Source organism: Seriola lalandi, unplaced genomic scaffold (genome assembly GCF_002814215.2).
Source record: "Seriola lalandi dorsalis isolate HSWRI2012SDOR001 ecotype SW California unplaced genomic scaffold, Sedor1 jcf7180002054062, whole genome shotgun sequence".
Lineage (NCBI taxonomy): Eukaryota > Metazoa > Chordata > Actinopteri > Carangiformes > Carangidae > Seriola > Seriola lalandi.
Window position 1 is genome coordinate 679,196 of NW_019524615.1, and position 26,766 is coordinate 705,961.

Sequence of the window (26,766 nt, forward strand, 5' to 3'; positions counted from 1 at the left end):
GAAAAAGTACCACAAATGAAAATCATTATCAGCTGCAGGACAGGCCAGACACTGCTGCACTCCAGTTCAATGAAGCAGCCATCCCTTTAAAACAAAAATGTACAACACACACACACGCACAAATACTCACCCCTATTGTAAACTGTTGCCAGTCTGTCTGCCATCCTCCTTCCATCTAACCGTTTGTCTGTACCTCTGTTTGACCTTGTTTTTCCCCTCAATGATTATCACTCATTACTCATTATACTGTGTCCAGTCTTAAGAACAACCCCACTCCCCTTTCCTCCTCCTCCTCTCGCCTCGCCTTGCTCCTTATTCCATTCTCTCTTTTCCCTCCTCATGTCTCTTTTTCCTGCCTTCACAGCAGTAATTACTCCTGAGCTGGAGACCTTTGATCAGCCAGGGGCCAATTATTTATAGAGCTACTGGTTTTACTTTGTATGTGTGTGTGTTTCTCTTTGCTTCACCTCACAGAGCCCCCTTCTTGCTGTGGTCTAATTTACAACTTCCCACACCTATTTTTCTGCTCTTTTCATCTTAACAGTCCACGCAGAGACCTGTACTTTCTTGACCAACAACGACAAAAACATCCCAAGATATTCAGACACTTAGCTGTGCGTCGATGCAAAGGCGTCCATTTACCTCATATATGTGTGTTACTTGTGGTCCCACGTCGTCCTCTTTGACAGGCTTCTCTTTGGGTTCCCAGCGTGGGAATGGCAGCACCACCTGAGAGGGATGAGACACCCTGGAGGGAGGAGAAACAACTCAGTGACACTGATGCATGTGCACATTAATAGGTTATGAGTCCATCCAAATATAATACTCACTGTCCATATGAATGTTGACAGCTGTTATTGGTCATTTCCCTCTGGCTGTGACAGAGGGATACTCTCTAGTTGACAGAGGTCGGCCTTATCGCCTGTGTTACAAACCTACACCTGACTACCAGGCTGTATCCCTCCACCATGGCTCAGCAATCAAACACAGAGTACGTTTGCGTCAAAAGGCCAATAGCTTTGCAAAAACACCTTTTAACCTTTTCAAAATCTCAAATGACTAAAGCCTCATATTAGTTTTTTTGGAGTTACACTAGGAAGGTAACACGTCATGGTCAGCACAGAAAAACTCTTTAAACACATTGTCTGTACATATGTTCTGTGAATATAATTGTGAGATTGACTTAAACAATCTGACCCTATCCTTTAACAGCCCTGTTGTCATATTGGAAGGTCAAATATTCCATGTCTGACGTATAAGTACCTTTTTAAAGAAAAAATTAAACACAAAAACATTTTGAACTGTTAAAAAGTTCATATAAACTCTGTCAGAATTAATATTATTCTATCAATAATAGTGAGAGATGCAAGTGAAGCTTTAAATGCCAGTTTGAAGATTTTCCTGCCTCGTTTGAGGACACCATACTGCCCCAAATGGTTGGTGTAATGTTTGAAAGCCAAATATGAATACAATTGACATGCAGTGCATGCAGATCTTACTACTGGTGGGCACAGTCTAATCAGAGTTGAATAAATCCCACTGCTGTGTATTTTAAAAACTGTGGTTTAGAATATAAAATGCAGAATTTCTAACTCTAGATGGAAACAGCTGAGGCAGTACAAACACAGGAACTTGTATATTCTCGTTTCTGTCATCCCAGGACCCCCTCTGCTTGTGTGTACCAGTGACCACACCCAAACAACGCCATGCAAGGCTCCAAGCTTTGAAGTGTCAGTGTGTTTATGTGTGTTCGTGTCTCAGTGGGCATATGGGCATCTATGTACATGTCAATGGCTCATAAGAATCCCATGTGCACATGATTACTTCAAATTTATTTCTAGCAATGTGTTTTCATGCTGTTTTCCATCTGTATATAAACATGCTTCACAAATTCAAACATTACAAAAGGGGCAGTAATATCCTTCAAACACCAACAAGTTTAGACTGAAACCAGATCAGTTGTATCTTCAGGGAACAGACACGGCAACAAAGAATTTTTGTCACTGTTTCTTGGTGAAGACGCCGCGCTCTCACACGCAAAGATGCTTCACTTACCCACGTAAATCGAGCTGGGCCTTGGCAACGATGGACAGATTCAAAGCGACAGGGTTGCTGTTGGAGTTATCTTTGTTGGAGCTGTGGAAACATTCACAGGGAGTTTATTTAAAATCTAAGGTGTGAAAATGAAAACAAACACCTCACTGGCTATGCTCTACATCCACTGTCTATTTGGAAACATTGCACCGGAGGCCGTGATACAATATGAGTGAAACCAAAGGCTCAGAAAAGCTCTTGATAAAGCTGTATTTTTATGTTCAGCTGACTCCAAGAGGGATTCCTCTAGCTTGGCCTACATTTAACTGTCTGCTTCTGTGTCTAGTGATGTGCAGTATCGAAATCAATACAATGAAGCAAAACAGTGGACGGGTTGTGTCAAGCTTGTCTTCTCTCTGGAGTTCCTCACGGCCATCTGTCTTCTTCTGTCGCTGCGGTTAGTTTCATCAAACCACAGACGTTGACATGATCAGGACAGACACAGAACTTATTTACATGGCTCAGGGAAAAGACAAACAGCTCTTTGTACGTGTGTGTGTGTGTGTGTGTGTGTGTGTGTGTGAGTGTGGGACGTTAGGCAGTATGCGTGACCGTTGGTGGGTGTGTCACCTGTGGATCTGTAGCTCAAAGCTGATTTTTGGTCCGGCATCATCCAACCTTTGGACAGAAAACCTCAAACCCACAGACAGCTGGGCAGGAGTGTGGAGAGGACGCAAGAGAGGGAGACAGAGAGAGAGACAGAGAGAGAGAGAGTGTATTAAAAAAAACATGTGACAGGAGGAAGAGGAGGACAGATAAAGAGTGAAAGAGGGAAGAAAGGCAGAATTAAGGTGCATCCGTACATCAAAGGTCACATCGTGTCTTTAAGTGTCTAGTAATATACAGTAAAACCCCTGTTAACTAGATCCTCTTCTTCCTCTTCTGTTATTACATAGGCAGAAGATCATGTTGGTGTGCGTGTGTGTGTGTGTGTGTGTGTGTGTGTGTGTGTGTGTGTGTGTGTAAGCTCTACTGAACAACAGGTCAGACACACATGGTCCAGAGAGGGAAATGACAGCATTCAGACACACACTAACACTTCAAGAGGCGTGCCTGCGGCTGCAGGACTACAAAGCCAGGGAGGAAAGATCTAAAGAGACAGACACCAAAGGAGCAGACGTCACTATCAGCTATGATACTCCGTGTGGCAGAGAGGGGTGGAGGAGGAAAACAGCCGTCAAAGTAGAAGTCTGTAGAGGCGGTGGAAGGGAGAGGTTAACTGTGTCTCTTTGGTTTCCCCTCTGGTTTAAAAGTTTGGCTGTTAGAAAGTTTAGTTTCGTCCTTTAGAGAGACCAGAAGCTGCGTGTCTCGAATGTATCCGGGTTACAATGGATTCTGCATTTTCACGGTGGACAAAAATCATCAAGTCATTCACAGAAACTTTCTCACAGTACCCATGCACTGTCTATCTGTACGCTCAGTTTATTCCAAATAATTATCATTGTGCCACAATACATGGCTTCTGTGTTTGACTATTACCCTCCGTGAAGCTACAGAGCTTTGCCACAAGCAGCGTATTTAGCCACGTTTTGGCATAACAATGGTTCTTTGAAACAATACAGAGAGATGTGGTTTATGCTATAAAGCAGTGGTTTGAGAAGTTTCTAAGGGCATTGTAATAGTTTTTGTCCGCCGTACAAAGTATCCACTGGAACGAGCAAGAATTCAACTAACCATTGTGGCTGTGTTTCAAGAAGGATGGCAGCCATGTTTCGAGGCTACAAGGGTGTTTGATACTCAAAACATTTTAGAATGAGGATGCTCAAAGCAAGAATATGTGACTTTAAAAAAAAACAAAAAAAAAACCAGCAAATCCTTTCTGTGGTTTAGCTGCTACAGCTTTAATTGGTCTCTTATTTACCATTACTCTATAATTGTCAGTTGTGGCAAATGTTCAGCGAAAGACGCGGCTTCACTTTAAATGTAGATATGACAGGGATTAATATCAAGTATCATGAACTGATGTTACATGTAGAGTTGGATAATAACAAAATTCTAATGGCAGTCATATTCAATCTGAGCCATGCCATACAACTACGACAACAATCACATCGCATCCTTACAGCGTTAGCACTATACAGGTGATGAATTTTTTTTTAATGCAATGGTATTGGATATGTACTCGGTATGGGCCGATACACACGTTAAAGTATCGGAATCGGGAAGGAAAAAGTGGTATCAGAACATCTGTAGTGAAATGTAATGAACTATGTTCCACTAATTAAATCATATATCACATCATTTTGTATAGGAAAATATAATATAATCATATTCTCAAAATTGGATTCCACTGAAATAGATAGATGATGATATTAAATTATCGCCCAGCTCATGTTAACATTATCATTATAGGAAGAGAAGAATTAACACAGGTAGGTGCAAGGACACCATTAAATAGCATCTCTAAGAAGAGTTATGCTTCACACTGACTCTAAACCACAAATGATTTTAAATGTCAGTGTTTCGATACCAGTCGGTGCTTTGTCTTTCACCTGACAAGGATCGCAGTGGGGTCAAAACCTCGTCCATTTTAAAACATCTGTGGTTTTGTAGTCAGTGTCTTTTCATCCATTGTTGATTGCTATCAAAACTTTAAAATAAATTTACTGATCGCTCTCACACTACTGAAATGAAAACAAGGAAAGAAAGAAAAGCAAGAAAAGATGCAGGCGGGTAGACAATACTGGAGCCAAATACTGAAGCCAAAAACAGCTTTCCCTCAGGCATGTACCTCCTACACTGACAGAGGCACTACATCTGTGTCATGTGGCACAAGGAATGAACTCTGGTGATTAAAATTATTTTGTTGCACAATATGACCAGAGTCTGTATGGGGTACATGGAGGTATGTTCTGCATAAGCTCATGGATTCCTCAACATCCAGCGGGGCAAGGGGAGAGTTAAATATGGGAAACATCTGGATGGCTGGGTAGCGCGCGCACACACACACACACACGTGCACATGAGTTGTCCCTTTTACATGCCTTGTTTTGCTCTCCTCCCCCAGCAGTGAAACATGACCACATAATTGATTTATCAGAATGCCGTGAGTCACCTCCAGAGCTCAAGCGCACCTCTCTGCTGGCCTTGACACCTTTAGAAAAACCCTCCATCAAGAGTAACACGCACGCACTTGCTCACATGCACACACTAAAGCACATGTGACACGCTTTGTGGAACACATACGTTCGCCGGCGCGGTGGAATTTCATGTAGGAAGAGACCACTCTTTACTTTACAAAGCCTTGTCTTCCTGCATGTGTCAGCCATCCAAGAGCTAAATGGATTATTATTGCACACCGCACACACACACACATGCATGAACGTACACACAAGTTGAGTGTGAAGCATAGTCATGGGAGTCAGAGTGTGTGGAATGAGGGTCAAGGTGATGATCAGCAATCATTTGAAACCATCAATCAATGTGAATTAAACCTGATGAGTAACAGTCTCAGCTCCTTAGCATTGGTGTTTAAAGGGGTGGGATTAGGGCTTTGTGACAAGCATATGTGTGCGTTTGTGCTTTTGGGTGTAAAAAAACTCACCTCTGTCCCAGCGACCATTGGGTTCCCGAGGTCACACACCACCATCCTGGACTCGTTGACCATTTTGTACTCGCAATTCAGCTGAGACAGCGACTAGAGAGGAGTGGAAAGGAGAGCAAAACGAAAAGGAAGAGGCCAGTGAGTGAGATGATAAGAAAAAAGGGAATGAAAGTGACAAACAGGGAGCAGCGAGAGTCAAGTGGGGGTGAGAAAAGAACAAGGGAGGGAAGTACAACACCATCAAAGGTGGAAGAGAGTGAGGGATTGAAAAAGAGAAGGAGGGAGAGGAGGGAGGGCAAAGGGTGGGAGAGGAAGAGTGATGAATGCTCTGACAGTAACAACCTCATCAATCAACCAGCCCCATTACACACTCATTAGCGCACACACGCGTGCAAACACACACACACAGACATAAATTGACACACACACACACACACACACATACACACACACAAAAACACACACACACACAAACACACACACATACACACACAGCAGTTGACCCTATCCATTTCCGTGGTCACTAATGCAGCTTGTAAATCATAATAGGGACCTTTGGGCAGTTGCCAGTAAAGCATGCCCTGCTGATAGCCTCGCCTTAATCACGCCAAACAAACACACACCACGACACAACAGGATGTGATGCCGTACTGTAGCCACTGCCTCAAATAGTTCACTTCCTTTACTTTTTATTTTTTTTGTGGTCACTTGGCACATGCATCAATCATGATGAGATAAGTGCCTCAATCCTATATGTCTATTTTCAGTATCCACCCTGCTGGACCTGAACATCAAACTAGAATAACGGATTTCAGAAAAATTTGTGTGTGTGTGTGTGTGTGTGTGTGTGTGTGTGTGTATTTACCTCTACCCTGCGCTCCACTCCAATGTAGTCAGCTTCTGGTGGTATCAGTGTGTGTAGCTCTGTCTCGTAGGCTCCCTCTCCTCGGTTCACCGCAGTGATGGTCAACATGACCAGATTGTCATCTCCAATCACCAGCTCTGAGCGGTCCCTGTGTGTGTGTGTGTGTGTGTGTGCGTGTTATATTTAAAAGAGAGAACAGTGTACAGAGAAAATACAGTTTTTCAGTTACATAGAGGACACAGACATTTACGCACTTTTCTTCAGTTTCTTTTTTTAAAGTATATTTTTTGGGGCTTTTATGCCTTTAATGGACAGCACAGTGGAGAGTGACAGGAAACAGGGAGGCAGAGAGAGGGGGAATGACATGCAGCGAAAGATGCGGGATTCGAACCGGGGCCAACTGCAGCGAGGACTGTAGCCTCTACACATGGGGCGCCTGCTTAAACCACTACGCTACACGACACCCCGACTTTTCTTCAGTTTCATAAAAAATAAAATTGCCCGTCTTGTGTTTTTTGTCAAATTAAGTTTCTAATTTTTAGGATTGGACTTTGTGTGTAATCCACTCATCTGCAAAGAATGCAATACCCCTGACCCCATCAATAACCCCAAGAATGTATGTGTGTGTGCGTGTGTGTGTGTGTGTGTGAGAGAGAGAGAGAGAGAGAGAGAGAGTGTGTCTCAGTCAGTAGAGGGTGACAGGATGTTTGTGTAACGCTGCCATGGAGATATCGTACAGCTGGAAACACTATAGAGAGGAGGCTAATTCACATATACATGTGCACACAAACACCATCACACACACACACATACACACACACACATACACACAGACTTACACTCACACACACACACAGACACACACACACACACACACAGACACACATACTTAAACACACACACACACACATACTTAAACACACACACACACAAAAACACACACTTACACTTACACACATACTTAAACACACACACACTTAAACACACACACACACACACTTAAACACACACACACACATACTTAAACACACACACACACACACTTACACACACACACACATGCACACGCACGCGCGCACACACCACATAGTATATAGAACTACAATATGAGCAACTTCAGTGTAAACTTTGGTCATTGTGTGAGGAATAACAGACATACTTTCCTTGGTTTAGCTGTGTGTGCATGTGTGTCTGTGTTTGGCCGTGTCAAGTGCTGAGTGTTTACAGGTTGAGGTCAGAGGGCATGGCCGTGTCAGTCTTACATGCTAGCGGAGAGCCGGAGGTCAGGGATACAAATATTGTCATCTCCGCAGTCCAGGAGAATGTAGGCCTGAGAGGAAGAGGGGGGACATGAGAGGGGGATTGTCATGAGGAAATGTTTAAGGTACCCTGGGCATCATCATGAAACCAAAAATAGAAGAAAAAGTAACTTGGACACACCAGGATGCAGGTGGCGTACGTGCACAGAGACACGCACGCTAGAGCTCTGCTATGTTGTGCCCAGCTTCAGACTGAGGTTGGGTTTGGTTGTTTTTAAGTCTAATCTTGCAATAAACATTGTAGTGGTATGTAATGAAAAATATAAAGCAAATACAAAAACTTCAAATAATGTGGATAAAGCTACTTCAGTGAGGTCACATTGCCTGTGTGGTCCATGAGTGTGCAAGTACATACTTGAGAATTAAAATAGAAGAAAATGCTTTGCTGCCCATCAAAGCCTCAGCTCTGGAAAAAACCTCTTGGTATTTATTTTTTATCTTTGTGCAAGTGGAAGAGCATTAGAGTGCATATTTTTCATCAGGCTTGCTTATTTGACAAACAAATACAAAGTCTGAAATTGGTACAGAGCTGAGTTTTTGATTTTTTGATAGTGAATTCTGGATTATAACTGTTTGATCTACTGGGAAAAAAGAGTGAGTTTATCAACCATATTCATCTTATTTTTAGTGGGAAAATTTGCACTTGAAATGAACTTAACAGGTAAGGCAGATCATTTTTTTTATTTGTGATAAAGCCTCTCTGTGTCCAAGGCCAGCGTTTTCATCAAACAATATAATATCAAGTTAGTTTTAGGCCACAAAGTCACTCAGTCAATTCAAGTCAATCATATTTCAAGAGACCAATATCACAAGTCACAAGTTTGCTGAGCATACGACGCCATTTATCCTTTGACCCTTGAAGAAAAAACTCGGACGAAAGCTCAGGAAGAGCAATACAAGAGGGATTCCTCTTCTAGGATGGACAAACATGAAGGAGATGCCGTGTGTACAGAACTAACTAAAGCAGCAAAATCACATAGTATTATACTGTATATATGAAATATTATGCTCATACTAGTGTACATGTACTCACTTGCTCTTGGAGGAAGGTGCTGCTGTAGCGGTTAAGGACGGGTGGGAGGTGTTGGCCATGCGGGGGAGGAGCCAAGCTGTAGTTCAGAGCCAGCGAGATAGGGGTCAATTTGTCCCTGAACTCATCCTCCTCCTGTGGAGAAGTAACAGACAGAGGTGAGAAATGTGCAGCTGTTCAGCCTTGTTTTGGTTTAAATGGTAAACCAAGCGGCTGTACAGCTGATTCCTCTGCAAAATACACAACACAATTCAAAGCTCATTGGATATCTGTGCGTTTTTTTTCTCACTTTCAGATAAATGGTGTAGCTCAGGCATGTGCGTGGGCGGTTGTGACCCAGCGATAGGAGTCCCGTGCGCTGAGGCTGCTGGGTGTCCAGGAAGAGAACTCGTTTAACTCCGCCCCTGGTGCCCTTCAACCAGTCCAGCTGCAGCTCCGCTCTCAGGTCTGGACAGGAGGGAATGATGGAGAGGTGGAGACGGATGGAGAAATGACAGTAACAATAAGAACATCCATCCGAGCAGACACTCCTCAACTCTGTGTGTGTGTGTGCATGTGTGTATGTGACTTTCCATCGGTTATGTAGTAGGGAGCCATTTGTAGGTGTTCTACTCTACAGAGCATAATTAGACAGTGGAAACAATGTGCTTCACACCTCCACTGTCTGTGCCTGCATCCAATTCTTGTTCCCACCCTCCCTCCTTCCTTTGTTCTCAGCTCTGATCGGTGCGGCAGAGCGGTGGTTTCTCAGCAGGAAACTCTAATGAGATGCGCAACATGGATGGCTCTAACTACTGTCCCACCCACTGAGCTTTTCCCTTTTGCATCCCTCTCTCTCTCGTTCTCTATTCACCATATTGTGCACAGCTGCTTACCTACAGAGCTGGGGATCCCCACACCGCTCACTGCTGCACACACATCCACCTTCAGACTGGAGGATGAGGTTATTGGGAGGGAGGAGAGATAGAAAAGAGAGAGAGAGAGAAGATTGTGACTGTTAGCCCCTGGTCCCAGGAAGGCAAGGAGTATGTTATTCATCTTAACTGTGATTTCTCAAATATGTTACATTTTTCCAATTACATAACAATAACCTTTTTTATAAAGTTTCATTTGAAAATATACTCGACTATAAACTGAATAAATAAATAAATGAACTGTTCATAAGCAAGGCATTTCTTCCTCCCTGTACTCCAGGGGGCAGTGGGAAATACCGCTTAGGGCCCAATGAGTCCCTCCTGTAGATAGACATAGGAGACTGGGAAACTTTTGTGCATTTCCTCTATTTATGTGTGTATGAATGTGTGTGTGTGTGTGTGTGTGTGTGTGTGTGTTATCACCTCTTTAATCAAGAACAGGAAAGTGACTCCCACACAGGGAGCCCCGCACTGTTAATAACCGCTAATCTGAGGAAGCTACAGATGTAATGTTCCTGCATCTACACTGAAGACTCAGCAATACAGCATGAGGCAGGAGGTAAATGACTTCATGTGATTATCGTTTGTTTGGTTTCGGTTCGCAAACCCTAACAACTAGATCGCAGATGTTTGTGGATGCCTGTGTGTTTGTTAATAATTAGGATCCCCATTAGATGACACAATAATGATGAGCTAGTTTTCCTGCGTGCAGAATGTGCTACAGATGGGAGCTTATGCGTGTGATAAAATACAGGTTTCTATTTCAAAATGTGTTCCCCTAAGCCATTTTGACCTTTCCAGGTGGTTTCATGTGTGTTTAATAAGTGTTGCATGTAAGCATGCCTCTGCGTTTTCTGTATTTGGGGCGGGTGTGACTCTAATAAGCACTGTGTGTCAAACTTAAGTGTATGCAGCACGGAAATTACCCCCATTCTACTGACAACAGCTCTGGCTCTTGGTTGGTCATTACTCTATGTAATTTTCCCCAAAATGCATATGTGCTCCACCACCCTACACACTGCTCACCGGCCCTCCCTGCAAAAATGTACACATAAATCCCTTCCCCCACAACCAAGGGTCTGCTTAATGAGTGAGAACTTTCAATTTAAGACCGGTCATTAAGTAGCTGTCCTTCTTTTTTCCACCACTCCTTCAATCCATTCAAAGAGCTATGCATCTGATTTTCTTTTTACCCAGTGGTTAAAAAACCAAGAGGGTCGTTTAAACCTGCAACAATTAAAAAAAAAAAAAAATCCGCTTGGTGGCAGTAGGAACAGGCTGGAAAACGTGATTAACATGTTAACCACCGAATGAATGAAAGTCTGATGTTTACTCTCCTGAGGGAAATATCTGGCTGTATCGCTGCTAAATGCTCCGCTGTGTCCACCAACTAGTTGCAACGTTTCTCTGTTTGCCAGTGCTGGGCAGCACCAAAGCAGTAAAGACGCGAATCCAAAAACAAAAGCAATTAGCTGAGAGAAAAGCTCTCTATAGAGCTGAGAAGATCCATTGTAAGTATAAAAATATTGTTATTTATCGCCACTTTAACAACACTTACTGCTGTTCTGAAGGGATTTCCAGAATTCTCAAAAACAGAATAAAAACATTCTGTCCACGGCACAACGAGAAAGATTATTAACCCAGTTCTCAAGTTGCGACTGTATTTCCTAATTCGTGTAGGCAGAAATGTCAAATGTCCTTTCTCCTTCTGTAAAACAGAGGGAAAATATTAACACTTTGTATCTGAAAATAAAAGATTGAAGAGAAACAAAAATATATACCAATATAGCTAAATAAAAGGTACGAATTGACCAAGGAGAGATGTTATTTCTGGCTACCATCTTTGTCTGGATCTAGAAAAAGAAGCGCACTCCACCATCCGTAATAAAGGCTTAAAATACCCCAAAAATACTTAACATGAAAAAAAAAGTGCATTGGAAAAAATTTTTTTTCAACCACATGGTTAGAAGGGTTTTTGGGGATTCTGGAAATACCTGGGTGCTTGTGGTAGATACCGAATTATCATTATTTTTCAGCAGTAGTTGATGCTGAACTCTGAGACTGAAGTGTAATGGTAATAACACCTGGGAGGCACAAACTGGGGCTACCTCCCATCATGCATCTCTCCCGCTCTCACTGCAGGGAAACAACTGAAATGTCAAAAATCCTTACCGCTCTGAAACACAAGAGCCTCAGACATCCCTCAATTCTCCGCGCTGCTGTTTGACTCTCTGCATGTGTGTGTGTCTGTCTGTAAATGTGTGTGTGTGTGTGTGTGTGTCCTGTGTCCTATCTGATTCCATACCTCCAGCCGAAACTTTACGGCGGTTTATTTAAATAAGCTGAGTTTTGTTTTGACAGAATTCCACAGTTTAGTGCTCTCTGTCAGTTCGACCCAAACCCTGTTCCCTTTTCACCCACTGCCAACACTCACACACTTCTGCGCACACACAGACACCATGATGGCAACTAGCCGAGCACACTTCTCCCGTCCAAACAGGCCTACAGCGGTTCCAGCCCCAAGAAGTTAGAACCAACAATAGACTGCGGCGAACCAGCGGGAGCCTTTAGACCCATTCCCCTCAACTAAACTCACCCCCAGACTGTTCAAAGCCAGCCTGCTACCCACAGGAACAATAATATAATCGAAATAGAATTATGCAGTTTCAAATTAATTGCAGTCCTATAAATGTGAAGTACCAGTTATATGAGTGTGCTTTTTCAGTGTGCTTCTAAATTATTGCATTAGACTCACAGACAAATAGAGCTTGGCTGATGGCAGACGTCTAGAGCACGGGGGTGAAATATTTGTCACATCTGTCAGTGTGTGTGATTCGTGAAAGTCTATACTTTATACTGCATACTGATTTATGATACAGTATAAGCAGTAAGATTCCTGTTACAGATCTGGGTTTCAGTGCAGCAGTGGGGCTCATTAGTCTCATGTTTGTTTAAGACTTTGATCCATTTAGGTTTAATTCACCTGCACACACACGCACACACACGCACACACACACACACGCACACACATACGTACGCACGCACGCACACACACACACGCACACACACACACACACACACACACACACACACAGTCTGTTTCCAAATTCCGAAGTAGAAATAAATTATACTTGAGTGTCTGGAGTGTTAACACTGGAGAAGTGACTAAATTAAGTATATGCGTGAGTATACGCTTGATTTTGAGCGTGGAATTGATGGATGCTATTGTCCCACAATGCAATGCAAATGGAAGTGGCGGTGCTACACACAGCTGCAAAAAATTACAACAAATTGTGGACTGTGGTGAAGATCTTGAGAAAACATTTTAGTATAAAGTTATTGTGAAAACATTTTGCTCATTTAATTGAGAGTGTTGTTCGAAAATCAGCATTCATCATCTTGTATTATGAAGAACATTCATTACTTGTGCACTAACTAGAAAAACATGATACTGTAAAGTTGAATATATATATTTATAACTTGATGAAAGGACCAGGCTAAGAGGGCAGCATTAAACGTTGTATAAAACAATAAATGCAAACAATATGAACAAGCTAAGATAATGACATGCTACCGAAGAGTATAGACAATATCCAGTTAAGAGACATAAAGAGGACGTTTCCAAACCTCAAATTTAAAATAAGAAACAACATTGTCAAAACAATAAATTTAGAAGCATTTACCAAAGCATACTTTAAAACGGACTTAAATTCGCTGACAGTAATCAGTTCTGTACGTTGTTTAAAGCGCCAGACCGGGTTCGTTTTCTTTGCACACATACGGATAAGGAGGAACCAGTCGAAAGAGAGGTTTACATATAAAAGTTATCCAATGGAAATGTCTGGTACATACATATTATCAATATGTAGTACGGATTTGGGGTAAGAGACGGTCTCAGGTTGCTCTTCTTACCAGGTAACCATGATGTCTGTCTGAGGCAGGTGACACTGTCGGTCATCAGGGTTCAGGATTCTGGGAGTCAGGGTCATTGCAGCTTCCACAGACACTACAGCTCGAGACCTACACACATACACACACACACACACACACACACACACACACACACACACACACACACACACACACACACAAATGCACAGACATAAGACAGATCTACAAAGTCTCTTTGAATTTCAGGAAAACATGTCTCTACTTTGAGAAGCATTTCAAAAAGAGACAGAACACCTTGTTCATTCTTACCTGTAGACCGAGACCTCGCCTGCACCAAACGCCCCCACAATCAGATCTGTGAAGAGAGAGGGAGGGAGGGAGAGAGAGAGAGGGGGAGAGGAGAGAGAGTGAGGGGAGAGACGGGAAACGGAGAGCTTCAAAGAATGCCACAGATGGGACTGATTTCAAGGTCTCCAGCAATCTTCATCAAACACAGACTTCTCACATTTAATACACTCACACACACACACACACACACACACACACACACACACGTGCACATACACGCACGCAGGCACGTTAACACACGTGCACACACACGCACGCAGGCACGTCAACACACGTAGAGCGTTGACATTCTGATATCACCGTGCTTTTCCTTTCTTTCCCTTTCACACATGACCTGGTTCAGACTAAATTCATAAACAGATAATGCGTTAATGTGTATGCGTATATGTGGGTTCATAAGTGTGTGTGCTGCGAGACAGGAACCCCATGCTGCATTCCAGTGCCATTAGAAATTTCACATTGCTCCAATCACATTTCGCTAAACAACAATTCCCAAGAGCCTGCGTAGCAACAGCCGCCTCCTAATTGTAAGCAGCAACAGATCTCCTCTATATGTGATTTTTATTTGTTTTCATGGCTTTTGTGATGAACACACACTTTTAATTGGCTCTCGGCTCTTAAAATAGAGCCGGCATTTAATGGCTGTGGTCAGGGGACACATACCAATGAAATCCACACACACACACACTGTCACAGAGACATCCATGCACACATACAAGTGCTGATTAAAACAATGTGAAACTGAAGAGAGGGACTTAATGGATAAAAGCCGCCACTGCCAAATGCAGGCAAAACTAAGCTGGGCAAACCTGAGAAAGACAGAATAACCTCAGGCTGCTCACTGAGAGGCAACTGAGGCTGCAGCTAATGATTATTTTCATTATCAATTATTCTGTTGCACACATGATTAATCGTTTGACCTTTGACATGATAGAACATAGTGAAAATTGCCATTACAATGCCCCAGAATCCAAAATGTATTTTGTTCACAATCACATAAAACTGAAAAACAGCGAATACTCATCTACGAGAAGCAGAAGCCAGGGAATTCATTGTTTAATCAACTGATTATTTTAGCACTAGAATCAACTATAAGAGGGAGGTGCTGTGGTAACCTGCTATGGGCTAAGCTGGTTTAAGTGGACTCTTTTGGACTTTGCTTGTCATTTGCTGTGACTTCCCTCTCCTGCGTATTTAAGAGGAAAGGGACTAATTGAATCTGAGAGGGGCACATCTGTTTCTGCCTTTGGCCGCAGTCACTGAGTCCCCCCTGAAACCACAACATTAAACATTTAGACCCTGGTCCCTCTTCCCCAGGGGTGTGCTATGTCGCTGTGTGAGTGTGTGTGGCTCTGTGTGTACGTACTGTATCGAAAAGCCCGTGACGAGAAAGGACCCCAAGATGTGGGTTTTGTGGGGCAGCTGGAGAGGTACGGTAAAGGGGGGAAAAGAGCGCAAGAGGAGGAGGAGATTGGGAAATGATAGGAAGAAAAAGGAGGGCAGAGGATCATGCACTTGGCCTTTAAACCGCAATCTGTGAAAGCCATCAGAGGCAAGGTGTATTTTCAGCAGAGGGAGAGAGAGACAGAGCGGGACCACCTCACTCCCAGGCCAAATTCCTCTGTTCATCACGTTGTTGGAGTTGTGTAACCTGGAAATCTAAATCCACTCCTGCCACATGTATGTATATGTGTGTGCGATACAGTGGCTGTCTGTGCTCCTTATCCTGACTCTCGTGCTTGTTCTCAAAACCACCGCATGACACGAGACTGATTTGAGGATAGGGCACCTTTGGGGTTAAACGTGTGTGAGAGTGCGAGTGTGTGCATGGCTGCACCGAGGGCTAAATCAAATAACGGCCCACTTTCCTTTCCATGTCAATCCCATTTCCTTACACACAGGAAAGCTTGCCTGCCACTGTTGATTTGAGGTTAGAGTGTGTGTGCACAGAGACACACTCAACCTTACCCACACACAAATGGGCTGAGAAACCAGCGCGTGCACTCTACTCACTCACTGGTCTAGGTGCCGGTATAGTCTCGGTAACTAAGCTGCTTTAGCTGATGGTGTCTGTCCTGGGCTGTGAAAACACAACCTCCATCCAGAGTTTAGACAGACTGTCAAGCTGTCACTGGCTGCCTGCCCTGACTGCCTGTTTGGCTGCAGGGAACAGGTTTTAATGATGAAATGCCAAAGGTCAATGGCACTCAGTGGAAAAGGAGGTGATTTCGGGGGAGAAAATTTCTTAATTCTTGGATGCGGGATGTGTGGGATTTTGAGGATATTCAATAACTTGCCAGCCATTATACATATTTTCAATACCTCACCCAAACTCCATTTTTGTAATGAAAAGTATATTTCTCCCACTGCAGAGACAGAGACAGGGGGATAGGAGGATTTACTTAGGATTGCTTAATATGGAAGGTTTTGTTTAAGGGTGCACTTGGGGTGTATAAATCTAGTGATGAGGGAACAATACACTTTGTTCCTCTTTTTCTTTTTTGATTTTAAGACAAAGTACATCCAGAATGAGCTGAAAATAAAGAGAGTCCCATATAGATATGGAGCCCAGCAATACATTTACACCTACTTACCGACCAAATGAGCAAACTAATGACCCCTCACACAACACGTATCCAAATCACTGACCCTGACACGTCTCTGTGTCTGTAACTCTTGCGGCAAGCTGGTTTGATTGACAGGTAAAACATTGTTAGTTCTTGACCTCTGACCCCTTGGCTGAACCTAAAATGCACCCAAAGGCAATCTGAGCCCCTTCCACTGCATCAGTAAAAGCACTGAACGCTTCTGTGTCATGCTCGCAACAAAAGATGCTTGTTTAATTCAACTTAATTCAGCTGAATTCTTAGTGTGGGCGTCATTTTTGTTCCGGTCCTGCCTCGCTTCTCATCTTTTGTGACCTCTGACTTTAATTTAGCTTCAGAGTCTAAGCTGCTGAATAACAGGACAAATGTATGATATAATCTTTGGAGAAAAAGTGCATAAAAGCTAAAAGCGGAGCCTAATGATCATCCTTCCCTATCTCAGTGTTCCAGCAGTGGACTAATGACATTTAACGTTGATGGGAGCATAAAGCGGCTCTAGCAGGCCTCCCAGACGCCTGTGCAGTCCTCTCATAATGCTGATCAAACATCGCTGGCTCCTTTGAACAGTGTGACTTTACTACCTTGCTAACGACACACCATGTGTGTGTGTGTGTGTGTGTGTGTGTGTCTCACTTCCGTCAGCCGGCTCTCTAATGACAGACGACACAAGCACTGCACATTTGTGTGAGTGTGTTTATACTGTGTGTGTGTGTGTGTGTGTGTGTGTGTGTGTGTGTGTATGTGTGTGTGTGTGTTGGCTGAAAGCTTTGCCACCCATGAGTTTCTACTTTACTTCTTCCTCCCAAAGGGCCTCCACCAGCCTAAGTTTCAACCTGTAACCCCTGTGTGTATTTACTGTACAGCGTTTTTAATTCAGGATCTCTGATTTGCAGCGGGCCTGCACAGGGTCTAGCTCTGACCTGGAGCCTGGCACACGCTCAACACACACTCTCTGGCTGCCAGTGAAACTGATCACAAGCCGCACATGTGAACTTGTGTGTGCTCATGTGTGTGTATTTCGCCTGATATCCTGTTTGTGCAATGAAGAAATCTGTTATTATAGTGAAATGAAAAGGAAAAGGAGTAAAGGGAGTGGAGGCAAAAAAAAGAAAAAGAAAAAAGGTAAAACTAAACAAATCCTCCTTTTCAGCCTAATCCATGGAAGCACAAACCCAGAGTAATGTTGAGAACAGAGTGGCTCCAAATTAGGGAGAAAATAAGGTAGTAAAACAGTGGTTTTACAGATCTGCTTTGTTTCAAATGACCATTTTTTTTCAGAACTAAAAACTCATGTATATAAACAGCTTCCCACTCATTTAAAAAAAAAAAACTCACTCCTTTTCAGGTCTCTTATGATTGTAGTGAGGTTTCTAATAGGTTTTGTAAAGTCAGAAGGTGGAGGTGTCTGGTAAAGTAAGTAGGTGGCACATAAAGTCGGCAGTTTTTGCATGCAATTTGATTGAATGATGCTTTGTCTACTTCCAGTTTTAAGGATACGGGCCGCGGCTTGACCGTCTGACAGACTGAACATGCGGATAATGTATTATTATACTTTTTTTCTCTCAATCTCATGTTTTCTCTCATTCTTGAGTATTGAAAATCCCCCAAAGAATGGATGCGGCAGCAGCTCATTGGCACTCATCCCTATACCCCCTTCTGCTTACTGATGACTTTTCCAGACAAGAGGAGGAAAGCAATACGGGAGAACATGGGGATGGTGGCGGAGGAGTGCATGTGGGGAACGATGAAATGCGGAGGTCAAGAATGAATAGGAGGGAGGCTGTAATGAGAGGAGCTGGAAAGAAAGTGGAGAAGTGAAGGAATGCAACTCTGAGAAAGAATTTTGATTATAACACAGGGAGTCGAGTAGAGAGGGACTAACTTGTTAAGTGTGGGTATTTACCAGGATACTGATTGTTGTCCATGTCTTGGCCTCCTCTTACAGTGAACCCAAATCCAGGCAAGCCGCCGCCGGGGGAGCGGGCTGCTCTCAGCTCTTGGCTCAGCATCAGGCCTTGCGTGGATACGTCTCTGTTACCGTTAAAGATCAATACTCTGCCCCCACGCTCCTCGCCTCCGAACGGACAGCCCACTGCCACGTCTAAGGGATGACACACACACACACACGCATGTTTTAGACATCAGCAGGGTTAAGGTCCCTCTGAGACAGAAGCAAGAGGAACACATACAGGTAGAAGGAAAAGAGCTTGACCTTCCTTTACCTGCACTGTGGGACCATATCAGCGGGCCATTAACCTCTTTTCTTTCATTTCCATTTATTATACTCGTCTTTTTTATCTTTCCTCTCCTCTTTCTTTTTTATTCTGTCTGGGCACTGTTTAGGTCATTGCTCTAATTCTTGGTTAGTTTGTGTTGGGCAAGTTTTGTTAAATCTCAGTCTATAATGGCACAATGTTAGAAAGTGGGCTAAGAGATTATCACATTTGGGGCTGAAATAGTTCCAAATCCACATTGGATGGAGCAGCTCTCATAACTACAAATGCAGATTTGAGTATTCATTCATTAACTTCTTATGGTCCACGCATTGTATTGTCCTGCGTTAAAGCATCCCTCACTACTGTAACTGTACAAACACCTCTAGACATCCTGTTTGTCTCCGGACCCCCTCTCTCTCAGTCTAAACAACTAGTTCCACATGAAGTAGATTGTGGGGTAGAGAGGATAAATGCAACCATGTGTGTATGCAAGTGTATATATGAGCCTGTGTGTGCGCATCTGTGTCTGCGAGTCTGTATGTCTGTGCGTGGGTATGTATACATGACTGAAGAGCTGTGTAGAAAAAAAACAACAACAAAAAAAAACATCTTACTTAAAAAATATAAAAGCCTTCACTTTGAATAATGTGAAAGTCACTCATAAGCAATGAACAGAAAGCAGACATCCACAACAAAACAGTCTGTCGAACACCCACTGTAATCACCGCGACCAAAGCTATAGGAGATTGTTATTCACAGACAGAAACAGGCCGACACTCTGCAAGCGATGCTGACACAAAAACAGTGTTGCTTGATAAAAATTAAAAACAAAGAGAGCCACACGCCAAATGAGGTTAGCTAAATTGTAAAAGTTTCAACAGCTGAGGCTCAAGAAGAGCCGTGAAAATGAGAGGAAATGGGTATAGTTCTGCTTTTTACGAAGAATTTTGGAACCTGAGTGATGATGTCTCTGCTCTGGGAGGATGAAAAGGCTCCATATCGTCACAGAGAGGAAAAGGGATCTGTCAGTGATTATGCATAGACACACATGAGGGCACAGGTATACTTGAAGACATAAGTTTGACATTAGCAGGAAGAAGCTGCTGAAAACCATGTTCCCAATGTTTCCGTGGTGCCTCTACAACGTAATGCAGATTAAAGAAATCATGCACAGACGTGGACGTGGACTCATTAGATTAACTCTCAACAAGTCTTCTCTCTGCACGTCACGGCAGCTGGCAGAGAGGCTCCATCTCCTCTCAGGCCCCATCACCCCCCCTCAGAGACTGTCACATCCTGACTGATTTATGTTTCTGGCCAGAGAAAGCTTCAGTATTGATCCAATGGTTATTGATCTGATGGTTAAAGGGTTTAAAGGGGTGGGACACACATTAACACATGCTGTCCATGAATAAATAAAACATAAATCAGTGGACCAGATGTGCATCAATTCATTCATTTTTAAGGATGCAGTCCACAGGCCTGAGCTTCATGGAGCATTTGGGCTGCAGGCTGCACGGTTTGTGTGTGTGTGTGTGTCTTTGTCCAATCAATTTGAGGATAAAACCAACACATCGAAGAGGAATGAACTCCGGGCAGCAGGACAGAAACTCCCAGATGATTTTATCTCGGGGCACATCTGGCGAGTTAAAAATAACCCCAACACACACACTTACACACACATGGCCTTAACCCCCGATCATCACAGGAGGAAACAAGTTCACTCAGACAACTTTTCATCGCCACACTTCCTGATTGGCTGAAGAGCTTTAAGGTTTCTTAAGCAGCTGTATATGATAGGATTTCCTCAGTCGGAGACAAAACAGTCCAAGAGGCGCAGGAAACCCCGAAAAAGATTTGTCTGCCACCGTGTTTACCTGAAAACATCAGCCCTGTGAGGGCAGACAAGTACAAGGGAAAAGACACATCTCCATATCTTTCTCATCTCTCTCATCTTACATACTTTTTGTTTCTCAGATTAATTTCATCAGGCTCAATTTCCTTTATATCTTTTCTTTTCTTTCTTCTCCCATTCATCCTCAGCATACCATTGTATCCATCCTGGTTGACGTCTCCCATGGGTGCTATAGCCGTGCCGAAGCGTCCGAAGGTGTATGTGCCGGTGAGGGCGACGGGTTTGGAGAACGTGAGCGGGGCCATCTGCAGGTACAAGTAAACCCTCCCCACCTCCCTGGGTTTGCTCTCCATCTCTCTCTCCATGTAGAGGGGAGCTCCGACCAGCACATCATCCATCCTGGGGAAAACGAGGTGTAGTTTTGACGCTCGGAGACAGGAAGAGCAGGAGTATATGTGTCGAGAGAGACGAGCTGGTTTTTTTTTTACTTACCCATCGCCATTCAGGTCATTGACAGCCACCGAGTAGCCATAATAGGAGGCCATCTGACCAACAGACCAGGAAGCAAGATGAGAATTTACAACCATAAACCCAATGCTGTCATCCATCCCCATTCAAATTGAATAGTTAAAAATATAAGAAAATCCATATCAGTTAGTGCCCGTGGTACAGTTATTTATACGAAGCCCCTTTATTATGACTGTGACTGTGATGTGTTGCACGTAGATGCTCCCACCTGTTCCCCTGTGAAGTTCTGGATGAAGGTCAGATTGGTGGAGTTGATCATTGCCACCTAAATCGAGGAGACACACTGTAAGACACAAGAAGGACACAAGCACCCGGCTTTGTCCTTGTAGCCCACATGGAGTAGACATGGCCGAGCAGTCTGACAAACAGGCGCATGAAGAATGCAGGGAAAAGTAACCGCATTAAAAAAAAAAGAAAAAAAAAAGAAGCTTTTATTCTACTGAAACCCCTTTCTTTTCCTCCCCCTCCCCCACCACCGTCCTTTTTGTGCCTTTACCATTTCCCCCTCATCTTTCTCTCCTTCCCCCCATCCTAACCCCGGTCGTGGGGAAAGGGGGAAGGCTGAGAATTCCTTCATAAGACCTAAAATAACAACCACATGGAGACAGCCGGGGGGCGACACGTACGCACGCACACATGCACACACGCACACACACATGCGGAAGGATACACATTGACCCAATCACAGATATCTCAAAGACATACTAAACGGGGATAGACTTACGAACACAGACAGATGAGGATGTGTAAACACAAATATTGAATCACAGGCTTGGATGTCAACTTCCCTGCGCTCTGTGTTGTCAGATTGGTCACAGAGGAAACCTGATCAGCTGCTTCAGTGCCAGGCCCTATAACACGGCCTACCTGCAATCCTCATAACACCCCTCCTACTGTGAGCTCTCTATGACATTAACAGTGCACTGTATGTACAGGAAGGAGCGTTCTTGCACCACCTACAATGTCCAGACACAAAACACACACTGTTGCAATATGTGTGTGTGCGCAGTGCGGCGAGTCCTGCGGTTGCACTGCAGGTCAGGGTTAGAGGTCGTGAGTGTGTGGAGAAGGGTTAGTGGGGTTAGGTGGGGTCACCCCCCTCCACATGCAGCGGAAGCTGTGTGTCATTAGGGAGGACTGACACAGTCAGCCCTGGGGACATATTCCCATAAGCACACTGCAGTATATGCATAGAAGCACATACAGTATTTGTTGAAGCTATGTAGATACATATATTTATGTGTTCTGAACCGCACAGGCTGTCATCGTGGGAAAGATTGACAACAGATGAATCTAAGAAGCTTTATTGTGTACATGTGTGTCTGCACATAAAGGCCTCCCCAATACCTCCCGCCTCCTGCCGCGCCGTATGTAGACATTTACACCTTGACAAGACACCAGGTTCACGTCTATACAACAGACAGCATACAGAAAGACCAACATAAAGTGTCCTAACAAGATGTTCAGCCATCCTCAGCCTCTAGAACAGCTTCAGTGTTTCTTGCCATAGATTCTCAGAGTCTTTGCAACTCTATTGGAGGCATGAACAGTATCCTTTCAAAAGAAATTCCCTCTTTCTGTGTTTTGACGACAATCTTATTGGTCCAAACTTTCCCACAGGTTTGAGATCTGCTGATTGTGCATTGTAAGGGTTCATGTGCATTTGTTATGTTTTGATTTGTAGCAATGCTGTTGTTGCTGAATGACCCACCAAAGTTTTCTGGCACAAAAATCTGTCCTGTGTGCCTTTTGACAAATCCATCAAATACTCACATATCCAAAGTTCTGTGCTCCTCTCGGGACTCCGGCTATTAGCTCTGGGAAACATAAAAACAGTGTGTGAGAATGACTTACAGAAAAAGAAAGGGGCGCAACAGAGGTTTGACAAAGGCCTAAACGCTTAAACCCCCCACCCAGCCCACCCTGTCAGAACAGCTGAGTGTTGCCTAGAACACACTGAGTCATTGAGTACTCAGGCTCTGCTTGTGTATTGATTGATGAGTGCGGTGCTGCAGACTTATAGGGACGATCTGAGGGTCCCACCCAGAGAGAGAAGACAGACCCCCCTTCCTGCCCTCCAGCTCGAGCCAACAGGCTCAACCACGAGCCTATAAACCAGTAATTCCCAGCTCCATCTTCACTCAGAGGTCCCAGTTACGACCAGTTCTCCAGTCTGAAGAGGGATTGGGGAACAAGACCGCAACAAGTTCCGTACCACAACACAACACAACACATCAACAGGCATGTGTAACCTCTTAAGGCTCACTTTAAGACTCCTTGACATGTGTTGTGCCGGAGGGGGTTCAGGGCCTTTCGCGAGGTTGGTATGGGGGTATGTAAACGCAACATTGTCCCGTAAAGATCCCACTAAATGGTGATTAGCAAAGAGGCTCTGATAGACAGGAAATTATGAATGGGAAGCTGAAGTGGCACGAGGGGAAGGAGGGTGTCGTGCTTATGACAGAGCAGCAGAAATAAGTGCACGATGACACTGGGTGTGAAGAAGAAGCAAAATAGATGCGGCAGGACTGTGGTTGATTTTGTTTTCTGTGCTTTTCCTTGAAAATACTTGTGTTTCATTTGGCGCTCTGACAAACTGATGGCGTGGGAATGAACTTCAGCAGCACCTGAAGTTTGCTGCACGAGTGTGTATCTCAGTAGAACAGAGAAAAATGATTTTCTACTAATCTTAACTTTTAGGAATTTCTTTTGATCCTAAGAGCACATGCCTGAAAAAGTGTCAACAAAGATGAACTCAAAGGCTTTTTTTTCCCATCTGCACATCTTTAATAAAACGATGCTGTGCGCCGCGTCTCTCTTTCCACCTAATATTTAAAGTCCAGAAGAAATTCTGGACCCGCTCAAGACCTGAAGAGGTTTGTGGACTCTGCCACTAATCATTCTAATCAGTTAAAATGGAGATCAGGAAATCCCTTTATCAGTGGTTTCTGAAGTCCTGTCCCCTCGGGGTCGTGACCCAGACACACAGAGACAGTTCTCATTACTACTTCTGAGTCCAGACCCAGACATTGTCACCCAGCTGTCCACGCCCTATCGCTCACCCTATCACACCCTTCACAGTGTTCCCAGCACCCGGCCTTGGAGCCAAGAGAGAGCGGCGGCGATGCAGGGTGGCTGCTGATGTTGTTAGTGAGGGATTCCTTTGGTGCTGCATGTGGTTAGTTGTAATGAATTGTTGGTTTTCTCACCTTGTTCAGAGTCTCCTGTAAACTCTCCCACTGCCACAGAGTAACCTAGAGAGGAATCAGTTGCACATGACGACATATGGGTGAAATTAACTCAGTCTGTGTTCACTGTACGTATTACATCATCTTTAATATTTAGTTATGGTCATTATTTAAATTACGGTGCATGAGTTTATGTGTGTGTGTGTGTGCATGTGTGTTTGTAAATGCATGTTACCAAGGTAACTGTCATCATGTGTGTCTTCAGCCGCTCTAGTTTGTTTCTCTCCTGGAACCTTTCTCAGGATTGCCTTCAAAGAGTAGCCATTCAGTATCTCTGCTATCCCTGCCGTCACCACTTGACCTGCACGCACACACATAAACACACAAACACACACACACACACACACACACACGGACAGATAGAGAAAAACAAACACCCAGGGTGAGAGAGTCACATCTGCTCGTGGACAACGGTTTCAGCTTGGACCCCATGAAGGGAGCATCGCTGCCCTCCTGCTGGAGCTGGACCGCCCGCTCCACATGAAAGATGCGCTCGGCTAATGACACACCCCCCCGGAGGAAAACTAAAACACATCATTGGCAGAGGAATAGCTGGAAAAATACTCCAATGTTCCTTTAAAAACCCTCGAGAAAGAGCCTGTCCTCTCTCTCACAGCGTGGATTCTGAATTATAGGTGTCCGCACACAAACAACAACCTTCCTCTGCTGTTGAACAAGAGGTCAAACAAACAAATGATTTTATCTACAGCCGCTCTCAGCCTTCCATAAATCCTCCTTAATGGGTGTGTGCGTGTGTGCACTGACGATGGGAAAATGTGCCCTCTTAACCCTCCCTTCAGCTCCTCTTCCACCTCCTTCTCTTTCTCCATCGGGCTGAGCTATGAGTTTATCTCCAAGCGTAACAAATCACTACATCAACTCATTATTAAAACCCAATCTGATTAATGAGACACCATGTTACAAACTGTTAACACAGAGGTATAAGTCACTGCTGCTAATTTGAAGTGTCCTTTACACCCAGAGATAACAAGATTGTATGAAACAGGGTTTTTTTTTTTTTATCATAACTCAGGCTGAAGGCTGAAGATAATCGTTGTATATTAGAAGCCATAAAATCCAGGCTGAGTGCTTTTATAAACACTCGGAGGAAGTGTTTTAACTGAAGGCAGCCAGCCTTGCCACGCTGAGGGCACAGGGAGGGAGCAGTCCATTAGGCTGTCTGTGATGCCTGTCTAGTGCGGTCTTGTATGCTGGAACATTTGTTATTTAACCATATGTGGCTACAACACTAATGCCAAACAATAAAAAAAAAAAAAGAAAAAAAAAGAGATTTGAAATCACCATCAATGAGCCACTTTCTTCTTTTGTCTTTCTCTTGTTTCTTTTTGAGCTGTATGTAAAAAACATTAAATTGTCCATCTCTCCATTTTTCCATTGTGAAGAAATGAAGTGCTGCAGAGTGACGGATCGGGGGTCACCGAGAAAGAAAAGAGGGGGAGCGAGGGCGTGCAACTGATCAGTAATTGCTCCATAACAAAAGCAGCAGAACTAAGCTCGGAGGAAAGGAAGGGAATAGAGAAGGACACATACACTCTCTCACACACCTGGAGTTGGGGGAGTAGCGCTACACTCCAACAGCTGAACTCTGACACACTCTGGCTGTGTCTACACCTATTAAGACACTTCATCCCTCTGCTTAGACTAGCTGACCTCAGCACTGCTTTTATCAAGCAGGAGATCCATCTTTCTTCTTCACCTTCTCTCTAACATAACCCCCTCACTTCTCAGCTTTCTCCCTCCCTGCTGCAACATGTTTCTATCAACTCCTTAACAATCCTCTATCACTCCTGCACTCCCCCCTGCTCTCTTTCTTTATCAGTCTTTAAACCCCCCCCCCCAACTTTTCTCTGTCCCTCTCAATCCTGTTGCCTGCCCTTGAGCTTCTTCCTCTCTCCTTGAGGCTTTTCCAAGCCCCTCTGTGCTTTTTCTTGGGGCAGAGGGGCAGTTCCTCCACACTCCATTACCCCTCGATCAGCTCATTACAGAGACCAAACACCCACTTCCTGTTACACTGTTACAGACAGAGAGAAGCATGAAGTCAAGGAGCAAGGGAGGTAAAGAGGGAGAAGAAGAGAAAGAGACACACTTCTTTCCACCTTCGCCTGTGTAAAGACTACAATGAAACTACAGATCTGGCAAGCTTTTCACTGTGCATGTGTGTGTGTGTGTGTGTGTATGTGGGCTGTCCTGACTGTTAAACTCATCTCCATTCTTTTCTTTCACTTGAACACCTTCCCATCTATGAAATCATTGCAAAAAGAGAGACTAAACACAGGTTTACGCACTG

General features: G+C 43.9%; 1 protein-coding gene across 1 annotated transcript in view; it reads right to left on the reverse strand.

Moving 5' to 3' along the window:
- Positions 1–26,766, reverse strand: part of itga8 (integrin, alpha 8) — a 37,958-nt gene that overhangs the window by 4,916 nt on the left and 6,276 nt on the right. The window contains exons 7-24 of the mRNA XM_023403145.2: positions 24,634–24,759; positions 24,420–24,464; positions 22,984–23,027; positions 21,419–21,475; positions 21,175–21,227; positions 20,876–21,081; positions 18,515–18,712; positions 13,967–14,012; positions 13,679–13,786; positions 9,728–9,783; positions 9,142–9,299; positions 8,856–8,987; positions 7,766–7,833; positions 6,504–6,651; positions 5,639–5,731; positions 2,665–2,744; positions 2,056–2,136; positions 643–748 (exon numbers count right to left, since the gene is read on the reverse strand). Coding sequence (XP_023258913.1) covers positions 643–748; positions 2,056–2,136; positions 2,665–2,744; positions 5,639–5,731; positions 6,504–6,651; positions 7,766–7,833; positions 8,856–8,987; positions 9,142–9,299; positions 9,728–9,783; positions 13,679–13,786; positions 13,967–14,012; positions 18,515–18,712; positions 20,876–21,081; positions 21,175–21,227; positions 21,419–21,475; positions 22,984–23,027; positions 24,420–24,464; positions 24,634–24,759 — 1,805 coding nt within the window. The remainder of the gene's footprint in view (positions 1–642; positions 749–2,055; positions 2,137–2,664; positions 2,745–5,638; positions 5,732–6,503; positions 6,652–7,765; positions 7,834–8,855; positions 8,988–9,141; positions 9,300–9,727; positions 9,784–13,678; positions 13,787–13,966; positions 14,013–18,514; positions 18,713–20,875; positions 21,082–21,174; positions 21,228–21,418; positions 21,476–22,983; positions 23,028–24,419; positions 24,465–24,633; positions 24,760–26,766) is intronic.